The 20806-nt window shown below is 40.8% G+C and overlaps 1 protein-coding gene across 2 annotated transcripts in view; it reads right to left on the bottom strand.

Annotated features, from left to right (window-relative positions):
• The window catches only part of tyw1 (tRNA-yW synthesizing protein 1 homolog), a 93956-nt gene that overhangs the window by 50288 nt on the left and 22862 nt on the right, over window positions 1-20806 (bottom strand). For both annotated transcript variants that reach the window (XM_080427858.1, XM_080427857.1), the window contains 5 exons: window positions 19730-19862; window positions 11486-11538; window positions 11273-11391; window positions 7825-7934; window positions 2044-2221 (listed from right to left, as the gene is read on the bottom strand). In XM_080427858.1, the coding sequence (XP_080283984.1) occupies window positions 2044-2221; window positions 7825-7934; window positions 11273-11391; window positions 11486-11538; window positions 19730-19862 (593 nt within the window). The remainder of the gene's footprint in view (window positions 1-2043; window positions 2222-7824; window positions 7935-11272; window positions 11392-11485; window positions 11539-19729; window positions 19863-20806) is intronic.

Consider the following 20806-nt stretch of genomic DNA (forward strand, 5'->3'; position numbering starts at 1 on the left):
GCGGTTGCCGCAGTTAACCGCAGTTTGGGTGGATTTGGGTCAATCAAATATAATTATTAATTCATATTGGATAAACCGCGGGTGAAATAATGCGGGAATTAAATTAATGATATCAATCTATAGGCCTATAATAGCTTTTAAAAAGCACTAAATTTCACCGTGTGTGCGTTTGTAGTATTTTAATATTACGTCATTTTACACCAGGCAAAAAATAGCCGCTCACGACATGTTGCTTTGCAGGCAGCCAGTGTTGCCAGGTTGCGAGAGAAATAAGTAGGCAGGTCTATGAAAACAAGCCCAAAACAAGTGCCAAACAAGCCCAAAAGTCGCAACACAGAGCATTGTTTTTGCTCTGTGTTTTGTTTTCACTTTCTTTCTTTTTCTGTAAAGCACTTTGAGCTGCATTTATGTCATGAAAGGTGCTATATAAATAAAGTTTATTATTTTAAAAGTCGCTTATAAAAAGCTTATAAAAAGCCGACATGGCAACAAAGTGGTTGAAAGCGAAAGTAACTTAATGAAGACGTGCGCTTGTTGTTACCATGGTTGTGGATTGTATACAGTCACTGCATCGCGACAGTGGTGAGTAACACTGTTTATAAGAAAAATAACGTCAGGAAAATAACAATTATTTGGTGCGGTTGGTGCGGATCTATAAATAGGATGATATAATTACCGCGGGTGGATGGCGGATGGATAATGAACTTGTTAACGCGGATTTGGGTGACAAAAAAAGCCATCCGCGCATCTCTAGTAGCTAGCCCCCAAAAAGAATATTAAATTAACTGAAAATCGATAAATTTAATCGATGAAATTCTTAGCGGCAATTAACCGACTATAGATTAATTGTTAACATCCCTAGTGTACACAAAGCCCTACAAGGTTATAATGGCTTGTATGTATTTTTCATACAGTATGCGTTAGGTGCAAAAGAGGATCTACTTCAAGGACCTATGCCTGTTCTGAATAGCAGTCAGACACAGCAAGGCAGAAGGAGAAATTGGTGACACAGCCGTGTGACAATTTGCAATGTTATTCGTGAGCTTGTAAGGCTCTGCACAGCTCAGACCTGGCTTTGAAGATTGAGTGCAATGAAAATCACAATAGTCAGCAATTCAAATTAAGCAATGACAACTAAAGCTCTACCGTGTATGCCACAGTAACTAAAGTCCTTTGAAAATGTGTTCTCCTGCACTATTATATACTGTGTGTGTGTGTGTGTGTGTGTGTGTGTGTGTGTGTGTGTGTGTGTGTGTGTGTGTGTGTGTGTGTGTGTGTGTGTGTGTGTGTGTGTGTGTGTGTTACTGTTCGGGGCTATTGTCGCAAACCGCTGGACCAAATTATGTTAAAAAATTCACTCCCTGAAAGTGTTTCCAATTTGTCAATGACAACTATGTTCTTCAATATTTTGGTGAGAGGGAGAGAGAGATAACTAACGCATCTCAACAAAAGAAAAATATAAGTGAAGGTGAACGACAGATGCTCATGGCAGGAGTTTTAAACCTACAGTATAAAGTTCAAGCACTGACGTAAGTTTTAGCTTATTCTTATTTTCTATCTTTAATACCCATTAGTAATAGTATTCCAATGTCCTTTTATATTTTGTTTCTTTAGCTAAATGTTCTTAATGTTTTGTATAAAAGCACTTTGAATTACATTGTTGTTTAAATGCGCTATACAAGTAAACTTACCTGGCCTTAAACATAAACTATTTTAGTTATGTCTATTTGGGTAAGTGATTGAAACACAGATTGGTCAGTCACGGAAGAAATCCTCGGTTAGACTCTTTCAAAGCCTAGCCGTCTATGAGGAAGTGAAGGATGGTCAAATCAGGCCGAAGCCTTGCCCACATATAGATTCATCATAGATGACCAGCGTTATAGACTGGCAACATGAAGCCACACTGTTACTGGATTTTGTATTATCCCACTCCTCCACCCCTCACGCAAACATAAATAAATGCTAAAATGCTAAAATGAAAAAGAAAAGAAAAAAACCCTGATATACAAATACACAGCATTTAACTGCATGCTGTGACCCTACCTGATTTCCTGGGGGAACTGTGCATTGGTGACGAGGAAGCTGGAGATGCGACGGGTATGAAGGAGGCGGAGGAAGGCATTGATTTCGGGATACATGATTGGCTCACCCACCAGGGACAGGGCACAGTGTTTGACAGCCATGCCTTCCTCATAGCGTTCTGGGAGCACCCCAGGAACACCTGGAGACAGAAATGTAAAACAAAGTTCAATTTGACGCAGATTCTACAAATTGACAATATGACACGTGTAGTATTGTGTGCAGTTGCATGAATGTTAGCCACTACGTCCTTCTAGAAATCAAATCTGTATGTGTGTGTGTGCGCGCGTGCATGCATGTTATGCGTGCATGCATGTGTGTGTGCAAGCGAGTGTGTGCAACTGAGTGAGTGAATGAGTCAGTCAGTCAGTCAGTGAGTGTAAGTGTCCTTTGCGTATCTCGAGAACTGGCCGACCAATCAACCTCAAACTCAGTGTGCATGTCGCAGAGGAACAGAGGGAATGTGGTGCCAGTGTGAAGTCTGTGAGATCACAGACAGTCGGGTACAAGGGGTGCTCTGACAATGAATTACGCACATTTCTGCATGTGTGCATGCATATCTGTCCTTAGCGTATCTCGAGGACCGACCAATCGATCGACTTCAAACTCCGTCCATGTAGGACCCGAGGGAGTGCGGTGCACAGTGTGAAGTCGGCCGGATCGGCAGTTGCCAACAATGCCAAGAAGTGGAAAACTTCTGCATATGAGATCTCTTTGTCTGTCATTCTGTGCCCCTTTTATGCCCATAAGTATTATATAGAGATCACTTTGATGTCACAGTACTCCAAGTACTCTGACAACGGGTGCAACGTGTGTTCTGACAGCGGGTGCAACAGGTACAACGGGTATTGAATGAGAGGCCTGTTGAGAACGATGCCCGTGGGGACGCATTTCAAATAGTCTGTCGCCTCATGAGAAAGAACAGAACGGCCAACTAAAAAAAACAGTGAGTGAACTGAAAGTTTGCTAACAAATACGAGTGAGAAAAAAGAAAACCTTGTGCAGAAGGGGAGAACAGAGGGAAGAGGAGAAGAGAGAACAGAGGATAAAGAGATAACACTTCCTTAACCTCCTAAAACAAAACCTCTTTGTTTCGGGAGGCTGGCCCACATACCAGTCCCTCTCTCTTTCCCTGCATCTCGCTCTGCTTTTCCAGTGGGTGGTCTAGGTCTCTCTAGCACCCACTGCACCGATTACAGCGGATCTACTGGCAGGGCCTGCTGGCTGCTGTTAAAAATGTGCTTATCGACACACATCCCACCATCACCCACTCCGCAGCCTCCAGCCTGCTCCAGGAGGCGTGGGCGAAAGCTGTCTATTACAAAAACAGAGAATGGAGTCCAAAAATACAGAAGTCACGCTATAAATTGCACTGAGACCACTGTACTGCTGGTTTGAATGAAGTCATTCATTTAATGAACCAAACTGAAAAGGAAAGAGAATTTAACATATTCAGAGATGATGCTGATGTTTGTCTCTACATTTTTGTAAGTGGTGGTTATTATTATAATTATTCTGGCCCGGACCACAATGTAAGCCTGACAGGCAGCGCGTCGCGGGTTCGAGTCCTCCTGATCCCGACAGCCTTTGCTGCGCGCCAATCCCCATCTCTCTTTCCCCGTTCACAGTCTAACTACACTTCACTATCAATAAAAGGCATAAAAAGCCCCAAAATAAATACAATAAATTGTTAACTGATACATTTGAGTCATCAAAACCCTGTAAGGTTGCAGAGTACTCTTATTGGTCAGGTTTTTTTCAACAAAAAAAATGAGGGTACAAGTGCCTAAACCAAGGTTATCCAGTACAAGCGTTTTTGAATAGCCAAAGTGTAAAATAATGCTTTTTAGCTCGAATGAAAAAATGACACAGATGCGTCCCAGGTCTTAAAGGCTTGAATAGGAAGGACATTGGAATAGCCAGAGAATAAACACATGTGTAAAGCTCAAAAGCCTACGGCATAGAAAATTCATGGACAATCATGAGAATTTAATGAGTTATCACTGTGGCCATAACAGACATAATTTCTATGTCAAGTACCGTACATGCACTGAATATTGATTGATCAGTAAAATGTCATGTCCTTCTTACCATTGTCAAATAGTTAAACATGGTTAGATAGATTCATGAATAACTCAGAGCTGAGAGCTGACTCAGAGCAAAGTCTCTTTACAGACAGAATTGTGACTAGCACCTCACACTAGGTTGTGGTTCAAAGGCAAATTAAACCGCACATCAAATGACATTGTACATTGCTCTGGCTCCTTCAACTCATCTACTGGAGAAATCCCACCTCAAGAACCAGCCACTTCCAGCAGTCTACAATACGTTAGAAGTGTCAGAAACCTCATTAAAGATACAGTATATCACGTATTGATATTACCTATGTGAAATGTAGCACTCCCACTTGAATTGCTACACAGTAAAATCATCAGTGATAATCTATCCGTTTATAACTAAAAAATGTAACCAAATGGATCCTTATGTGCCCATCTGGTTAGAGTTAATTTGACACTGAGGATTTTACTGTGTAGCTACGAGCTAGCGGTCCTCCAGAGGCCCTCTTTCCTTCTCCAAAGTAGATAGCTCATATAAAACTCAAGTCTATCAACAGCAAGGTCATGGAACACTATTAACACTAGTGTCCTGTAGCAATGTGAACACGTGGGATGGAAACTGATGGCCAGGCCTTACATAACCATTACCAAATGTCCTCTGGATCTCACCTGCACAAAGACACTGGCACTTAAACATTTAAACCCTATATACTGCGTTTGACCGGGGTCCCCCAGGGTTGTATAGTATACTTGGTCCCCTCCTTTTTCTCTTTATCAAATGTCTTTGCCGAAAATAGCCTATCTACAAGCTCAAGACGCGTTGCTCACAACGGCTCACGTTGCGACGCGTTGTGAGCTTATAGATTTTCACAGAATGGCCAGAATAGGGATACTAAGGATTCAACATATACAGCAACAAACAAAAAACATTCTCCATGTTTTACGACATACAATTTATAATGTGCAAACCAACAGCAACTTTTGGTTTGGACATTCCATTATTGAACGCGTCAAAAACGGTTTCCCTGTGCCCAGGCGAGGGCTAAATGTTTGTTTGAAATAGTCACTACAGTTTATCTTATCGACACTCCAGTATGTAATATTCAGATTCAAGAGGGTTTAATTGTCACACTCTACAGGTACAAGCAGCAAAATGTTGGTGTGGCATGCTCCACAACCTGTGCTAACAATAACAACTAGACGCGTCGCAATTCTGGGAAATTGCAAAGTGTGGTTGCGCCGACGCCGGTCGCGGGTCGCGGCCGCCGGGACTCGAGGAATACGCCTGGAGGAATACCGTCGGAGGCCGCGCGATTCGAATTCGGTGCCGATCGGATCCCGCGTTCGTGACGCGTTTTGATTTTAGGAAATAGGCCCCTCCCACTAAAGAAACAGGCCCCTCCCACAAATGTAGCGGGCCAATGACATCGTCATGTCACTCCTGAGATCACTTGCTTTTCTTTTTGAGAGAACTGATCCCTCCAAAAATCATGTTTTTGTGTCAAACGGTTACATTTTGCGCATTTGTGGCGCCCCCTATAGGTCAAAGTGGAAATGCTTTTGGGGATTAGTTGAGTAAACCACCCTCGACATGTGATTCAAATTTGGGATTGACTGGACGTTTCGTTCGCGTTTTGTGGCATTTTTTGTAAAACAGGCCCCTCCCGCTAACTTTGGAATCCAATTACGGCCGAACGGTATTGACTATCAAAATTCCGCTTGGGTGTGTTTATCGCATGGGTCCATAGATCATGTGTACCGATTTTTGTGAGATTTGGACAAAATCTGTAGGAGGAGGAGCTAAAAGTGTGTTTTGAAGAAAATTCAAAATGGCGGAAAATCTATCCAGACGGAAATGGGCGTGGCCTATATGGGGAGTTGCGTCGTGACCCAAGGAATCCAGGGGAAAATATGTTTTTATTCTACGACCTACGGTTCAAGAGTTATAGGCCAAAAGGTAAAGTGGGCTGTTATAGCGCCACCATGTGGCCGACTGGTGTGATTATTTTTTTAATAATTTTGCAATAAACTAGTAACCTCCCCTCCAAGTCTTGTAACTGTAGCCCTTACGGTTTCCGAGAAAAAAATTCTTGAATGGGAGTTTTTGCAATTCCCATTAAAGTGGATGGGGAAATTTAATGCACTAATAAATCAATATAAAAAAATCTATCCAGACGCATATTTTTATTTTACGACCTACGGTTCAAGAGGTATAGGCCAAAAGGTAAAGTGGGCTGTTATAGCGCCACCATGAGGCCTAATGGTGTAATATTTCTTTCAATAATTTGGCAATAAACTATGAACCTTCCCTCCAAATCTGGTAACTCTAGCTCTTACGGTTTCTGAGAAAAAAATACTTGAATTTGAGTTTTTTCCCTTTTCCATTAAAGTGGATGGGGAAATTTAATGCACTAATAAATCAATATCAATAAAACTATGCAACCAATCTCTTAGCAAGGTACAAGCAGTCGATTCCCGGTGAAGCCGGTCATTATGACATATGGCACGAAATTGGGAAAAATAAACTGTGGGAGGAGTAGCGAATAACAAAAAAGTTTATCTAGAATAATAAAGTCGATAGAGTACTATAGTCTGGTTGCCCATTCGGGCAACCACACTAATTACATACAATATTATAACAACAAGATTATTACCACACCATCTATCTATGGGAAGACGGAAGCAATATAAAATTGCAGTTTTTTTGTAGGGAAACTGCAGTCCAATTAGTCCAAGGTGCCGGGGAGAGAGGAGCATCTTTCACTAGTACTTCAAAGCACTTCATGACCACTCAGGTCAGCGCTACCGCACAGACGCAGTAGTTGTTCAAGGCAGGCAGACTGGAGAGGCGTTCAGATTGTTCGCCAGTGCAGCATTAGCACTCTTGATCGACTGGTGCTTGTCGCTAGTCTGTGATTTCTCTTAATCCCTGCCACACTCATCGTGAGCCACTCTGTTGGAACTGAGATTCCACTTTGTCCTTATAACGCTGCGTTGTGTCATCTATTTCCTGCCTTTTGCACGCCACCCCATATCTCCAGAAACCAGTTGCGTTATAGGCATATTAAATTATTAAATTTTAAATGGAAGTCCAAATCCCTCATTCACAGACGACAATTGCCATGGCAACTTCATCGATAACATTCCATCATTCCAATGGAGTTGTATGTTAGATTACAGCCGTGTTGAGAATAAGAATGAACACTAAAGATAAAGAGGTTGAAGTCAATTGAGACAAAATGTGTGTGTGTGTGTGTGCACACACACACACACACACACACACACACACACACACACACACACACACACACACACACACACACACACACACACACACACACACACACACACACACACACACACACACACACGTAGAATATGACTCATTTCGTTCTTGTTTGTGTGTGTGTGTGTGTGTGTGTGTGTGTGTGTGTGTGTGTGTGTGTGTGTGTGTGTGTGTGTGTGTGTGTGTGTGTGTGTGTGTGTGTGTGTGTGTGTGTGTGTCAGACTAAATCATTCATGACACAATGTGAGAAGAGTGTGATGAGCCGACAAAGGCAAAACATCAGCCGCATTGTACGTTTTCTCTTTCCTTCATTAGAAATGAGATGTGACAGATATAGAGACATACAAAAAGAGACATAAAAAGAGAGAGAGAGTGAGATCCATTAGCTGTAGTACCACCGACCTCTGAACTGGTGGATCATGTTTTGGTGTTTCTCCATGGCCTCTTGCAGGATGGTCTCAGCAGGGTCCATCTTCCAGCGCCACTCCGTGCCAACTGGGTTAGTGTGGTGTCTGGTGGCAGGAAATCAGAGTTGGCCATGTCCCTTTATGCTAATTTCAAACTGCTTCCTCCTCAATGGCCTGCCCCTTGAGAGCTCTAGAATTAAACTATCGTTCTGACAGATTTTCATTGCAAATTGAAACTCTGTCTTGACTGAGAGATTAGGGATACAGTGGCACTGCCTGCTGTTTCACTGCTCAATAGTGACTCTTCAGTGTTGGTCTATATCCAACGTTCCCTGCAACGTGCGCGTGTGCGTGGCCGTGGCCGCGCACGTGCCCGGAATGTGCCGCGCAGAACAAATCTATCTAGCGCAAATAGATTTGTGTTGTATTTGTTGTATGTTTAAATTAACACATGGGGTGCCAAAACCGTATAGAAACGGCTTTGCTGTCTTTTTTTTTTTTTTTTTTTTTCTTCACACGGGAGGGGCTGGAGCAGCTCTGGGAGTACCCATTGTGATCCTGAGAAGGATAGGCCAAATGGATTGCCGGAAACAAAAACATGACTCCCAATCCGCTTCCTGTCTATTTCCTTCTTTAAAACGCCTATATCTCCGAATCTGTTTCCGGTGGGGAAAACCGGTCATGCGCGATCCCCCCCGTTGTAACTTGCGAGTGAAATGTTATCGTTCCAGGATGTAGCTAGGGTCATCGCGCTACATGAATGGATGCTTTTTTTTAACGTGGATTTGCTCGCCGTGGAGTCTAGAGCTTTAAACAGCAAAGCGCAGTCAATGGGGAGAATGCTGGCACCCACGGTAAGTTGTTATGAAAAAATCCCGGCACCCAATGTGTTAACTCATTCACTGCCACAATTATTGCTGGCCGCGTTTGCCCACTGCCAGAGATTTTTCATCGAAAAAAAAAAGTACTCAGGAGCCGAGATACAGATTTTTTAAGTTTTAAGTTAACAAGGAAGTGGATGGGAGTCTAGATCTTTAAACAATCATATCTCCTTGGTCTTTGGGTCAAATTTGAAACAAAAACTAAAAAAAAAAAAAAAAATTACGTTTTTTACGTCAGTGGCAGGATTGGTAAACGGGAGAAATTACGTCAATTACGTCAGTGGCAGTGAATGAGTTAAGGGTGATTTATTTTTATTTTTATTATCCTGTGATTGGGAATAAAAAGTAAACGGGAGCGGACGAGAGCGGGAATCATGACAACAGACCAGTATTTATATCAAACAGAAACAGCAGAAATAAACGCTACCAGTCACAGACTGTTTTTGACTTGCACGTCAAAGTACAGAACACGCCCTTTTCTTACTGAAGCCTGATCTACAAGCCTGCAACGTGGCGCAGATGCAACACGTTGTAGTCTTTGAGATCTGCTGTGTTCTGCGCGCGACACAGTCATACGACTAGTCATAAATCAGGCATGAGATGGAAGACGCAGCAGTGTTTATATTGAACCAGCAGTGGGGAACAACACAAGGGAAACAATGATAACGGAAGTGAATGAGTGAATGATGACGGAAGACGGGACTTATCTGCAATGTATTATAGGATAGTTCATTAACATAATTTTTTTTTTTTTAAACATGAACTGTGCAAACATGGCTTTGCTTAGAATATACTTTGCGATAATATATTGTATAACATCAAAATGTGAACTTTTAACTTTAACATTAGAGGTGGACTGCATGGGGAGGGAGATGATTCTCCCATTGCGGGACATTGCAGTTCTATGGAGATAGTTACAGTCAACGGTACAGTCAAGTGTGCAAATGGAACCAAATGGACCCTTATGATTTCCATTTGTGTGCAAATGCACACATCATATACATACATGTATATGCGTACATTGGCACATACTGTACAGTAAGTACACAGTATACTTCTACATATACATATTCTGTTGGGCTGTCTTTAATTCATCATAATGCCTGTTACTTCTCAGCCAGAGCAATGTACTGTATGTCAATGTCAGTATGTCAATGCATTGTTATTTTGGAGTCTCAGGATTTATCGCTTTTGCTCTTTATGTAAGGCATAAACAATTTAGAATGTGTGTGTGAACACACAGCAAACATTCATTCCTCTATACGTGTTCACATATAATACTGAATAATAATGATAATGATACTTGTCATAATCTAAGGGTTGGACTGGTGGTGTCAAGGTGGCCATAGTGTACCCAATGTACACGTCAGATGCTGCTCAGTAGTTGCTGAAGTACCGCTCAGGGGGTTTGAGTGTTTGCTCAGACCGATGAAAAATTAGAGGGAACATTGTCATATCCATTAAAGCAATGTGTCAGAGCAGTGCTCAGTATGTGTTGCTAATTAAAGTTTATTAGTTAGTTAGTTTTTAATTACTTATGTGAGAATAAGAGAACTTAAGTGTTAATATCAAATTGAGATGTTATGCAGTGAAATCCAAAGCTGAAAATAAACCATGAAGGCCATTCGGAGGCGGAGCTCACCCCAAGAAACAAAAAATTGTTAGATAAAAAAGCACATTTCTTTCTCTACTCAGATATTCCCAGCAACTTTATACTGAATAGGCGAGTTAAAGCAGGGTGTGGCAGCCACATAAAACCCCTCACTGTCCTAAGGGCAGGTTCATGCATTCTGTGGTCTGACACAAGCCTGACTGTGAATTATTTTATAACGAACAAGCTAGACAAGCCAAAAAAAAAGACACAATACTGTATAAAATCCATCTAAAATCAACCAGTGATGGCCAATGCCATTTCAGCTACAGTAATGCCTTTTGCCTGTTTGCCTGATTGACTTGCATTAAACTAGTTTACTCAGTTTATCACATACACAGACACACAAACATGACAGACATGGGTGACAATACCACTTTTCCATGTCATCCTAGATGGATCACCCAAGAGAGAATGGCATATCCTTAGCGGCAGCATACATTGTCCGCATCATTTCACAATGTTCAGCACAGTTAATATTTGAAAAGGAATTTGAAGGCGGGTGGCATGTTCTCTCGCCCTGTCTCGCCTATGTCATAATGAATTAGCCTCCACCTTTTCTGCCTCCCCATTATGCAGGGTATTAGCGTTCCATCCTTTAATCACCAACATGGTTGAGAGAGAAAGCATTACTCGATGACAGTGAGTGATTTTAATTAGGAAAGATGAAATAAAGGGGTTCGGTTAGGGATTTATATACTGTAGGTACAGTAAGTACGGAAAGGGAACAATACACTACATCCTGGTTTATTAAACTATGTGAGGAGGACAATTTTTGGGGTCTGGATCTGGGTTGTGCAGATGAATCAATCAGCCATCAGTGTTGGCCAATAACCTAATTGTGAGCTGATGCGTCAAGTCAAGTGCTGAGGCACAAAAGTCAATCTCTTATCCATTCGACAGCCACCTACCTCCAGCAGAAGACACACTTGTTAGCGCAGGCCAGGCTGGGAGTTGTCTCCATGCAGCGGTGAGACTCGATGCCATAGAAAGTGTGCTTGTAACAGCCTCCTCTGCCTCGTAGCATAGACTAACATGAAGAAACAACACACTTTGTTGGATTTGTGGATTTCATTTGTCACAAAAGTCTACAACAGTATGCTGCAAAGCGTTTGATACACTACCTTGGTCCAGCGGCAAAGTTTCACTCCTGAGTGACTTCCAATTAGTTTGTAGCCTGCACAGATAAAGAGAAAAAGTCATTAAAAGAAAACTGTCAAAACAGCTATCAATCACAATTTTACATGTTAACCAATGTGTAAATACAGAGAGAGTGCTGAAATTAATAGCTATTTTATTTTATAGAGAATGTTCTACAAGACAACGCCAAATCAAAAAACATGACACCAAACACCCCAGAAGCCTTTTATGTCTGTATGTAGAGTCCAACTAAGGGGGAGGAAAAGGCAATGCTCATCCAGCTATATCTGATGGACATAATCTAATCAGGCGCCTTCGGGTACAGCGGCGGTATGTCGTCTAAAATCGGCCTTTGGGTACGGCGGCGGTATGTCGTCTAAAATCGGCCTTCGGGTAAGGCGCCGGTAGTGAGGGTCATCATTACACGTACTGTACTTGTAAATGAGAAAACAGTCATTCACGTGAACAGCATTTTTGCATGATTTTATAGCGACCTAGAGATATCCTGTAGTAGACTCTCAGTTACATCTGAGCTGGTACCTTCACATTCTGTAGCATGTCTACAGAGGCAAGAGTCAAGAATGTGTACAAATACGTGTGCAAGCATCTTCTTGACACATACAGTAACACGTTTCATTCATTATTCTTTTGTGAATCTATAATTATAAATATGAATACAAATTTAAATTTAGGACAGCGACAGAAAATCAACAACTTCACTGTGCAAACTGCACTGACTGGACGTACTGTCTGTACTGTCTGAAAAATCATGTAAGCCACCATTTCCTTTTTATGAGTCATGACATATAATCAGTTTATTCATTACATTTTCATTACACTCATTTATTACTCTACCCTTACTCTAGAATTCTGGTGATTAGTAGTTTCGTTCCCTACTTATGTTGAATGCACTTAATGTAAGTCGCTTTGGATAAGAGCGTCTGCTAAATGACTGTAATGTAATGTAATGTAATGTAATGTAATTTTCTGTGTGCTTTTATATTTCCATCACCATTACCAACATGGTCTGGGCATTTATAATGCCCAAACCATGTTGAAGGTCGCTGTTTTCTACTGTTTTAGTTCCTTTGCACACAGACAATGTCTTGCCATCTGCATCCACTATGTTTGGCAGCTGTTTCGTCCATGTTTGACATGGCAAGTTCCTTAAGTAGCAAGTCGCTGGTGGTGACAGTTCGGCATACAGCGTAGCTTTAGTTGTGCTGATTTTCCAGCTCTACATAAGATATGGCTTAAGTGTGAGCTGATAGAAGGATGCTTACGTGATAGTGATTGTTACTGTCGTCTGTCTGAGAAACCTGCTAAAAGAGATATATGCTTTACATCTGCTCTACTTTAACACTTTAGGCAATTCACTGATAGGACTTCATTATTTTTTCAAGTGTCTGCTCAAGGTTTATTACTCAATTAGGATCAATAAGTAATGAAGACCGACAACCAGCAACCATAAACTTTTGGCTTATGAAATATTAACAAGGATAAGGAATATTAATGGCTCTAGTTCAAATTGAGTTTCACATTTGTTCAAATTGACAGAGGCAATTTTGTATTATATAATGCATTTACAATTAGGCATTAAGCAGACACTCTTATCCAGAGCGACTTATAAATGTAAGATCAGAATAAGCAGAGTAAGGACTGTTGAAGGATTTGATAAACTTTCCTTGAAACAAAAACAAATAGAAGAAGTAATGAAAATAGTTTGTCTACATGTGCACATTCTAGCAAAAAATAAGACTGTTAACAGATAGATCCATCCAATAAGAGGCCATGTATTTCCACACCCTTGTAATGTTTTATAAATCTTTAAATTGGACAAAACTAAAAGCAGATTCTGAAATAAGTATATCTGAACTTTTGTGTCCAGCCAGGAATAAAGTAGACACAACCAGCATTTCACATTATTCAACAATGCCTGCAATGTATAACAACATTTTCTCCTTCAAACTTTCACTTTTAAAAGTGCGGTTGACAGTTGGTCTGTGAAAATCTTCTCTTGGTCATAATTCCCCATTCATTGATTGTTATGTAACCGTCGGGATTCATTTGTTGACTACAAATGGCCTGTACTACAGCATTATGTCCTAGTGAATGGACTTAATACAATATAATGTTCATCTGTTCAATCATAGCCATTGCCTCAATACAATATAACGTTCATCTGTTCAATCATAGCCATTGCCTCAGTAATATGCAGCTTGTAACACCTCTCAGAATAATAACATCTCAGATTTATAGCGCTTTTCTAAGTACTCAAAGTCACTTTGAATACGTAGAGAAACTATTTTACAAACGATGTGCACTATAAATATTCTAAATGGTTACTATTACCACAATAACAGATAGCTTTACTCCTTTTACTATTTTTAGTTGTCAAAAATAATTTTGATGCTTGACATGCGACTGAAAATATGCTATCTGAGCAAAGACTGCATTCTGAAATGAAAGGTTATGTACCCCACTCTAGGCAGATGCACAACACTTTGAATTGCTTAAGACACACTTTGCATTTGGCAGTAAATACATGAATATCTTAAAATGACTGTGGCAGTGGGGTATGGTTTGTCATTGCCTATAAGCAGAGAGCCATACCTGTCCCTAACTGGGCTGACTGGTTGTCAGATTTTAAAATACAGTCGAGGCGCTCAAGTGGCGCAGTGGTAAAGTACCTGCCCACCACCGCAGAGGTTGTGCGTTTGAATCCACCGTCGTGCATCCGGCTTTGTCGGGTGTCTATACGACTACAATTGGCCTGTTTTCGGGGGAGGGAAGCCGGGCGGCGAGGGTGTCTCTGCATGTATTGCTACAGGCTGAGGCGGCACCTGTCAGCACGGAGTGTTGGGCAGGAGGAGTAGAACGAACATAATTCTGAACAAAATGTCTGTCATTCAATGTTCTGTGTAATCTGCAAAAAGTGATTGTTAATTCCTTGTATCACCAGTCAATTATAGGTTGCAAAGTGTTTCAATGCCCCACATTTGCTTTGCAAGTCCTCTGTGAGAAGAAGACAACACAAGGCAGTGGGCTGTCTACAGTAGGCTTGTCTCTAAATCGACAGCAATATTTATAATGTTCACCAATAAGAAGCACTTCTTTCAGCAAGGGATTTGCAGAAAATATATATGTTTTTACATGAAAGATTATCAACTACAGTGCAACTTTGACGAGTTGGCATTTCAATTTGGAGCCTTGGCTTGTGGCAGTGAACTGAATGCCTGCGATTTATATCCCATAAGGCGGAGGGACAGGAGCATTGCAATTGGCTAGTTAGTGGTTTGAGCCCATGAGCCAGATGGACAGGCACCCATGGCTAGTTCCTGTCCATATCCCCAGATATGCCATATCCTGGAGGGATGATTGCTCTGTGATTATTAATTCAACAAAATGACATTGTTGCTGACTGATTAAACAGATATTCAGGAATTGAGGTCCCGATCTCACAGCCTACAGCCTGACAGCCTAGAGAGTTGCAAGGTTAGCTGCAGAAAGACACACAGACAAACAGACACAAATGGCTGAGTGCAATATCTCAAGCTTGCCTGGCCGAGATAATATATTTATCAACGGAGTTATTTTTGACAAACTGCTGTTATCATAAATCACACAGCATGGCATTCCTTTCAAATCATTGTCCTGAGTCATCCATCCTACGCAGAGCATATTACAGGCTCCAAAGCCCAAAGCACGCATATGTGCAGATCTTTGATAACCACTTGTCTTCCTGTGACAGCAGAGGAGTCAAACTGTACCGACAGAGAAAGCTTAGGTTAAACTTCCGCTGTTTAGTGCTGGTGAGTTGTGTAGACTTAAGGAATGACATCACACATAGCCCTAAGGCTACAGATAAGGACTTTAGTTTTGCACAAATTGCGCGTAGCCCTAAAGGCACTTTCATGTGATGGCAAAATGAATTAATGTAATAGTCTACATACATTTTAATCCAATTTGAAAGATTAACAAAGCGTATGGTGAGTGATTGAAGACTGCATTAAAAGTCCATGGAAGTAGTAGCATTTTCAATTGCCTTGGAGCATAAACACTTTCAAATAGTCAATTTGAATTAGAACTTAATTGTGTTGTTTTTCATTAGTGTTGAACCTACTAATTGTGTATTAGGCAATTTACTCTTGATAAGTAAGTTAAGAAAATTAGCCATATTGGTTAAGCTGGCACAATTTACATAGATGTTTAATAGTGTGCACTGTCCCTGAAAACGAAATGGAACAAAAAGTAAAAACATTTTGAAACTAGAAAAAGTGCTCCTCGGAGAACAGGTCTCCGCCAGGTCAGGTACGTTATTGTGGCCTCCTGGTGGTGCTATAATAGGCCAATGTGAAAAGGGTGCCATTTCTTCTTAGGCCTGTCATGGCAATCGGACACTGCATTCATGATTTAAGGCATTTTGTTCCAAAAATGTGTTTTGCTAAATTAAACCTGCTGGTGGCGCTATAACAGGCCAATGTGAAAAAGGTGGCATTTCTTCCTTGGCCTAGTGGGAATGTACGTGAAATGTCACGGGAATCGCAAGCTGCGTTCATGATTTGAGGCATTTTGTTCAAAACGGACCAATCCTGCAAACTTTGGAAGCCAACCTTAGCCAATGAGGATGGAATATGGAAAATCGGACAGATCTGTGTTGATCACATGACTATAGAAATACTGTGTACCGATTTGCATGACGTTTGGATGAAATCTGTAGGAGTAAATGGGCTTTGCAGAAATCAGCCTCCTGGTGGCGCTATAACAGGCCCATGTGAAAAAAAGAGGTTGTGAATTGGCATCGAGGGAGTGTGTGTTCACAGTTTCGCAGCGACCGGGCCAACGGTGCCGGAGATTAGCTGCTCGTGGACACCACGGACGGACAGGGTGCAAAACGTCAAACTCTCTCGCCATGCCTTTCGGCCTGGCGGAGACAACAATAATTAAATAATTTCTAAGGGGCGGTGTCCATTGATAGCGTTTTTGGGCAGGCAGCGTATGTCTGCCATGCATTTCTATGGTATACGCGCTGGTGCGCTCCTCTTCCCAGCGGCCGAGCATCGTGCTTCAGCACTACCAACGGCCAGCGTTTTTTGCCGCAGCAACCCTGGGCACTTTTGGAGAGAAGCGCAGGGTTTTTGATGGCCCCGATTGTGTCTGGCCACCCGACCCGACGTTGAATGTTACCACAACTCTGAGAAGTCCATGTTTATGTTGTTTCAGCTATGCTACAGTAACCTGACTCCGCCAGATGGAACAAGCTTGCGTCACATTTGTTTCACACGCTACTTCCATCTGGGACCCCGGTAGCAGAATCGATGCAAGACGGAGCTCCCTTTTCCCAAAGCGCTCCTCTGTGGCGTTCTCTGTGTACACACTATATGTCTTCATCTAGGCCTTTGATGAAAACTGGTGAGATGAATGGTTCCGTTTTTTTTTTCTCCTAGTCTAAGTGATGAGAGAATTGATTTAATAAAATGTTCAACTTGGGAAAATAATAGGAAGCTCCGATAACTAACAGTGACGTGAACCGTGAGTGGTCAATTGGAAAGCCTATAAACTGGAATCAGAAATATCTAGATTATTTGATGATTCTTTATCTTTGTCTAAAATAACAAACTGAGAACAAGCATAGAACTGTGAATAAATAATGCCTCATGTAGCACATAAAGAGATTAACTGCCATGCCATGTACAGTATAGCTAGCTTATATTATAAGATTTTCATATATATATATATATATATATATATATATATATATATATATATATATATATATATATATATATATATATATATATATATATATATATATATATATATATATATATATATATATATTAATAATAATAATTATTATTATCCAACAATGGTAGCTACAGAAGTGAATGTAATGGTACCAGTGCCAAATGTGTCTAATTAACCCTTTAAGACCTGGAACGCATGTCACTTTAGATTTCTTTGGCTATTGAAAAATAGCAGATATACAAGCTCATAGCGCGGCAATGAGCTTGTAGATCTGCTATTTTTGAAAAATCTTATTTTTTTTTATTTTTTTTTAACTGTTAGGATTTTTTTTTAAATTAAGAATCGCCTCAGGTCTTAAAGGGTTAAAGCAGCACATCTATACTGTATACCGACGCCCACCAGAAGTGATTTCATCAAGGGTTTGCAACCGTGGGAGAAAGGCAGAGGGGAGAAAGGCTCCTGGGACTGGACTGTGAGTAGCAGAGGAGGCAGAGGGGGTAATTGGACTGTGCGGCTTCATTAAGCGTCGTTAGGCTGCACAGACTCCAGAGCTCCATGCTTTCTCTACATGCAGAAGACCATCTCAGCTTCAGGGAACACGATTTGTGAGATTTTAATTTAAAAACAAAATGTGTGTGAAAACAAATCAGTAACTGAGAAAGATCAGGCAACTGTAAAAGTGCAACGATAAAGAGATGATGTCGACACACTTGTTTTTGTTTAGTTTTTCTCACATGGGATGCTTAACCCATTAAGACCTGAAGCCGATTCTACATGTCTCCTAAATCTCAGCAGTGCTCAATCTTTTTCATGTCAAGGACCACCCAAAATTATATGTATTTGGCCGCGGAGCCCCATCAAAATATTTCGTTCCAGGGACCCCCAGAAGCAAAGATTTGAGTTGAAAATGTTAGCTTTAAAATATATATACATTCAAAGATTTGCACACATTTTCACGATTTTTCAAAAATAGCAGATCTACAAGCTCGTAGCGCGGCACTCGGTGCCGCGCTACGAGCTTGTATATCTGCTATTTTTAAATAGCCCAAAGTGTAAAATAATGCTTTTTAGCTCAAATCTAAAAATGACACAGTTCCAGGGCTTAATGGGTTAAGTAATTAGCATTCGAGCACAGCAAACAACGAGGTTTGATGGATTACAGAAAATCCCTTATGGACTTTAGGTCAAAAGAGCTGGGGAAAATGAACCCCCATGCAACCCCCATGCCAATCAATACTTTTCAGCAACAAAGGTTCAATGTAGTTAATGGTAGATGCAGTATATTGAACCTTTCTCCAAAGCACTTTACAATGTATATTGTAAAGTATGAAACTCATTTTAGGGCCGGACTGGGCAAAATACGACTTAATGGGTTGACTTGGACGAGTTGTGCATTTGCGAATGCTCGTGCAATTTGACCTTAATTCTTTTCAACATGTTCTCATGTGTCTCAGTACAATTTATGATTGGTATTACTTACAGTAATAGACATGAAAGTTGTGAAGCGAGACACCAAAAAAACATACATTATTGCTATATTATTGTTTATGTTGGTAGCGCCAACCTTTCCATCATGAATAAACCATTTGAAATGGAACATTAGCAGACACTGATGTAGAAATAACACATCAAATTATAAATGTAGGCTACACAATTGCACCTATTTTTAATCGAGATAAAGTGTAGAAGAGTGCACAGCTCTCGTGCTCAGCTCTCGTGCACATTATTGGCATAAACCTGTTCAATTTGCCACTCATGTTGACAGCAAGCTTAATAAGGACATGCTTGAAACATCTGGTGAGCTGCTGCTGTGTCCATTCAATGTGATATTTCATAGCCAAGTGGTGCAAAAGTCATAACTGCTGGACCGATCGTCTTGACACTTTGTACGCACACACCCAATAGGCCAAGTCAAATCGGCCTCATGGTGGCACTATAACAGGCCACTTGACCTTTTGGCCGCTTCACGTTTTGCCCTATAACTCTTGAACTCTATTGGTCATACAATCAAACTCCCCGTATAGACCACGGCCATTCCCGCCTGACAATATTTTCCACCATTTTTATTTGTATCTCTACTCTTTAAAATCTCTACCCTTTGCTAACCTCACTTGAAACGCCAATTGATTTTAGAATCAATTAAAGTATAAAATGTTATCTCAAGCATGAAAGTGGGTCATTTTGTATTGACAAATCCCCGTTTTGTAGCTGTGCTCTGCAACTATTCACACCACAAGTGTGAATACTTGCAACGTATGTTGTACACATTTTACAGTATTTCCCCTGCAGCTTCCTACACTTAAGTCTGCAACCCACGACTGACCCTGGGTAGGCAACTCAGCCTGGCGGAGAGCAGCTCTCTGAGGAGCGGACTTTTCTAGGTTGTGTCTTTTGGATGCAGACATTCCTCTCCCCTGCTACAATAAACATGCTATTTGTAACCCCATCTCTACAGGGATTAAGCCCACGATGTTACTCACCTTGCTTGGTCAATGCTTCCCTCAGGGAAGGGGTGATCATCTCTCTTCTCTCCGTCTCTTCTTTGCCCTTCTTCACTCCATTCAACTTGGATAAATTCACCATATGCTCTTCTCCTGGCCTCTCAATTTTATTCTGTGGAAGAAACAAAATAAGGAAATAAATAATGTTCTATAATATGCTCGATTCACTTTTTTCAAAACCACAGACTGACATCAAAGCAGCAGTGACTGTATGCTTTCAAAGAACTCCCATAATCAGTGGCTGATGTCTGTGAAGATCAAAGATTTTATCATTCTTTTTCAAGACCAGAGAACTTTTGTATGACATAAATAATGTATCTTGAATGATATTACCCTGCCCGGTCTATAGTTTAACAAATAGCAGACTAGATAAATATTATAAGAAAACAGTTTTGAATTAAGGGACCAGTCGAAATTTACATAAGGGGGGGCATGGAGGAAATGTATGTGTCCTGATCTAAAATGCTATGACCCTCCCTTTGACAAAAAAAAAAAATCAATGACCCTCCCCAAGTGATTACAAAAAAAAGAGTAACCCTCCCCGCCTAGAAGTGTCACGATATATTGTGTCACGATATAGCCTATCGTGGTATTAAAATGTGATGATAGGTATTGTCATGATGTCATACTGTATCGTAATATTTTTTTAATTGTTTTTTTAATAAAAAAAAAACACTTTCTTTTTTTTTGCCGGTGAAAGTTAGGAGTTTTTACTGTATGATATGAAATGTAAAGCTTATCATAATCATAGTAATTATTAATCATGTCCTCCATCATATTCAAGGTATTTTGGAGAGAAATGAAACAGACTCCAGTCAGTCACTTTCAGTTTAAAGCACTGCAGAGGGGAGGTGTTGTGTGTCAGCTGATGCTCGTTGACGCTCGTTAATGTGACATGCATCTGCACTCTCAAATAGGCCTACATCTAATCTAAGATTGTATTATACTGTATCTGGTATTATAGATTTTTTTTAGCTGTTGGAAATAACTAGGCTGCACTTGGTTGGTAAAGTCCAGATGACAAAAATATGATGTTTGTGGAATTAAAGTTATGCA

Source organism: Gymnoscopelus braueri (assembly GCF_963280865.1).
Source record: "Gymnoscopelus braueri genome assembly, chromosome: 5".
NCBI lineage: Eukaryota > Metazoa > Chordata > Actinopteri > Myctophiformes > Myctophidae > Gymnoscopelus > Gymnoscopelus braueri.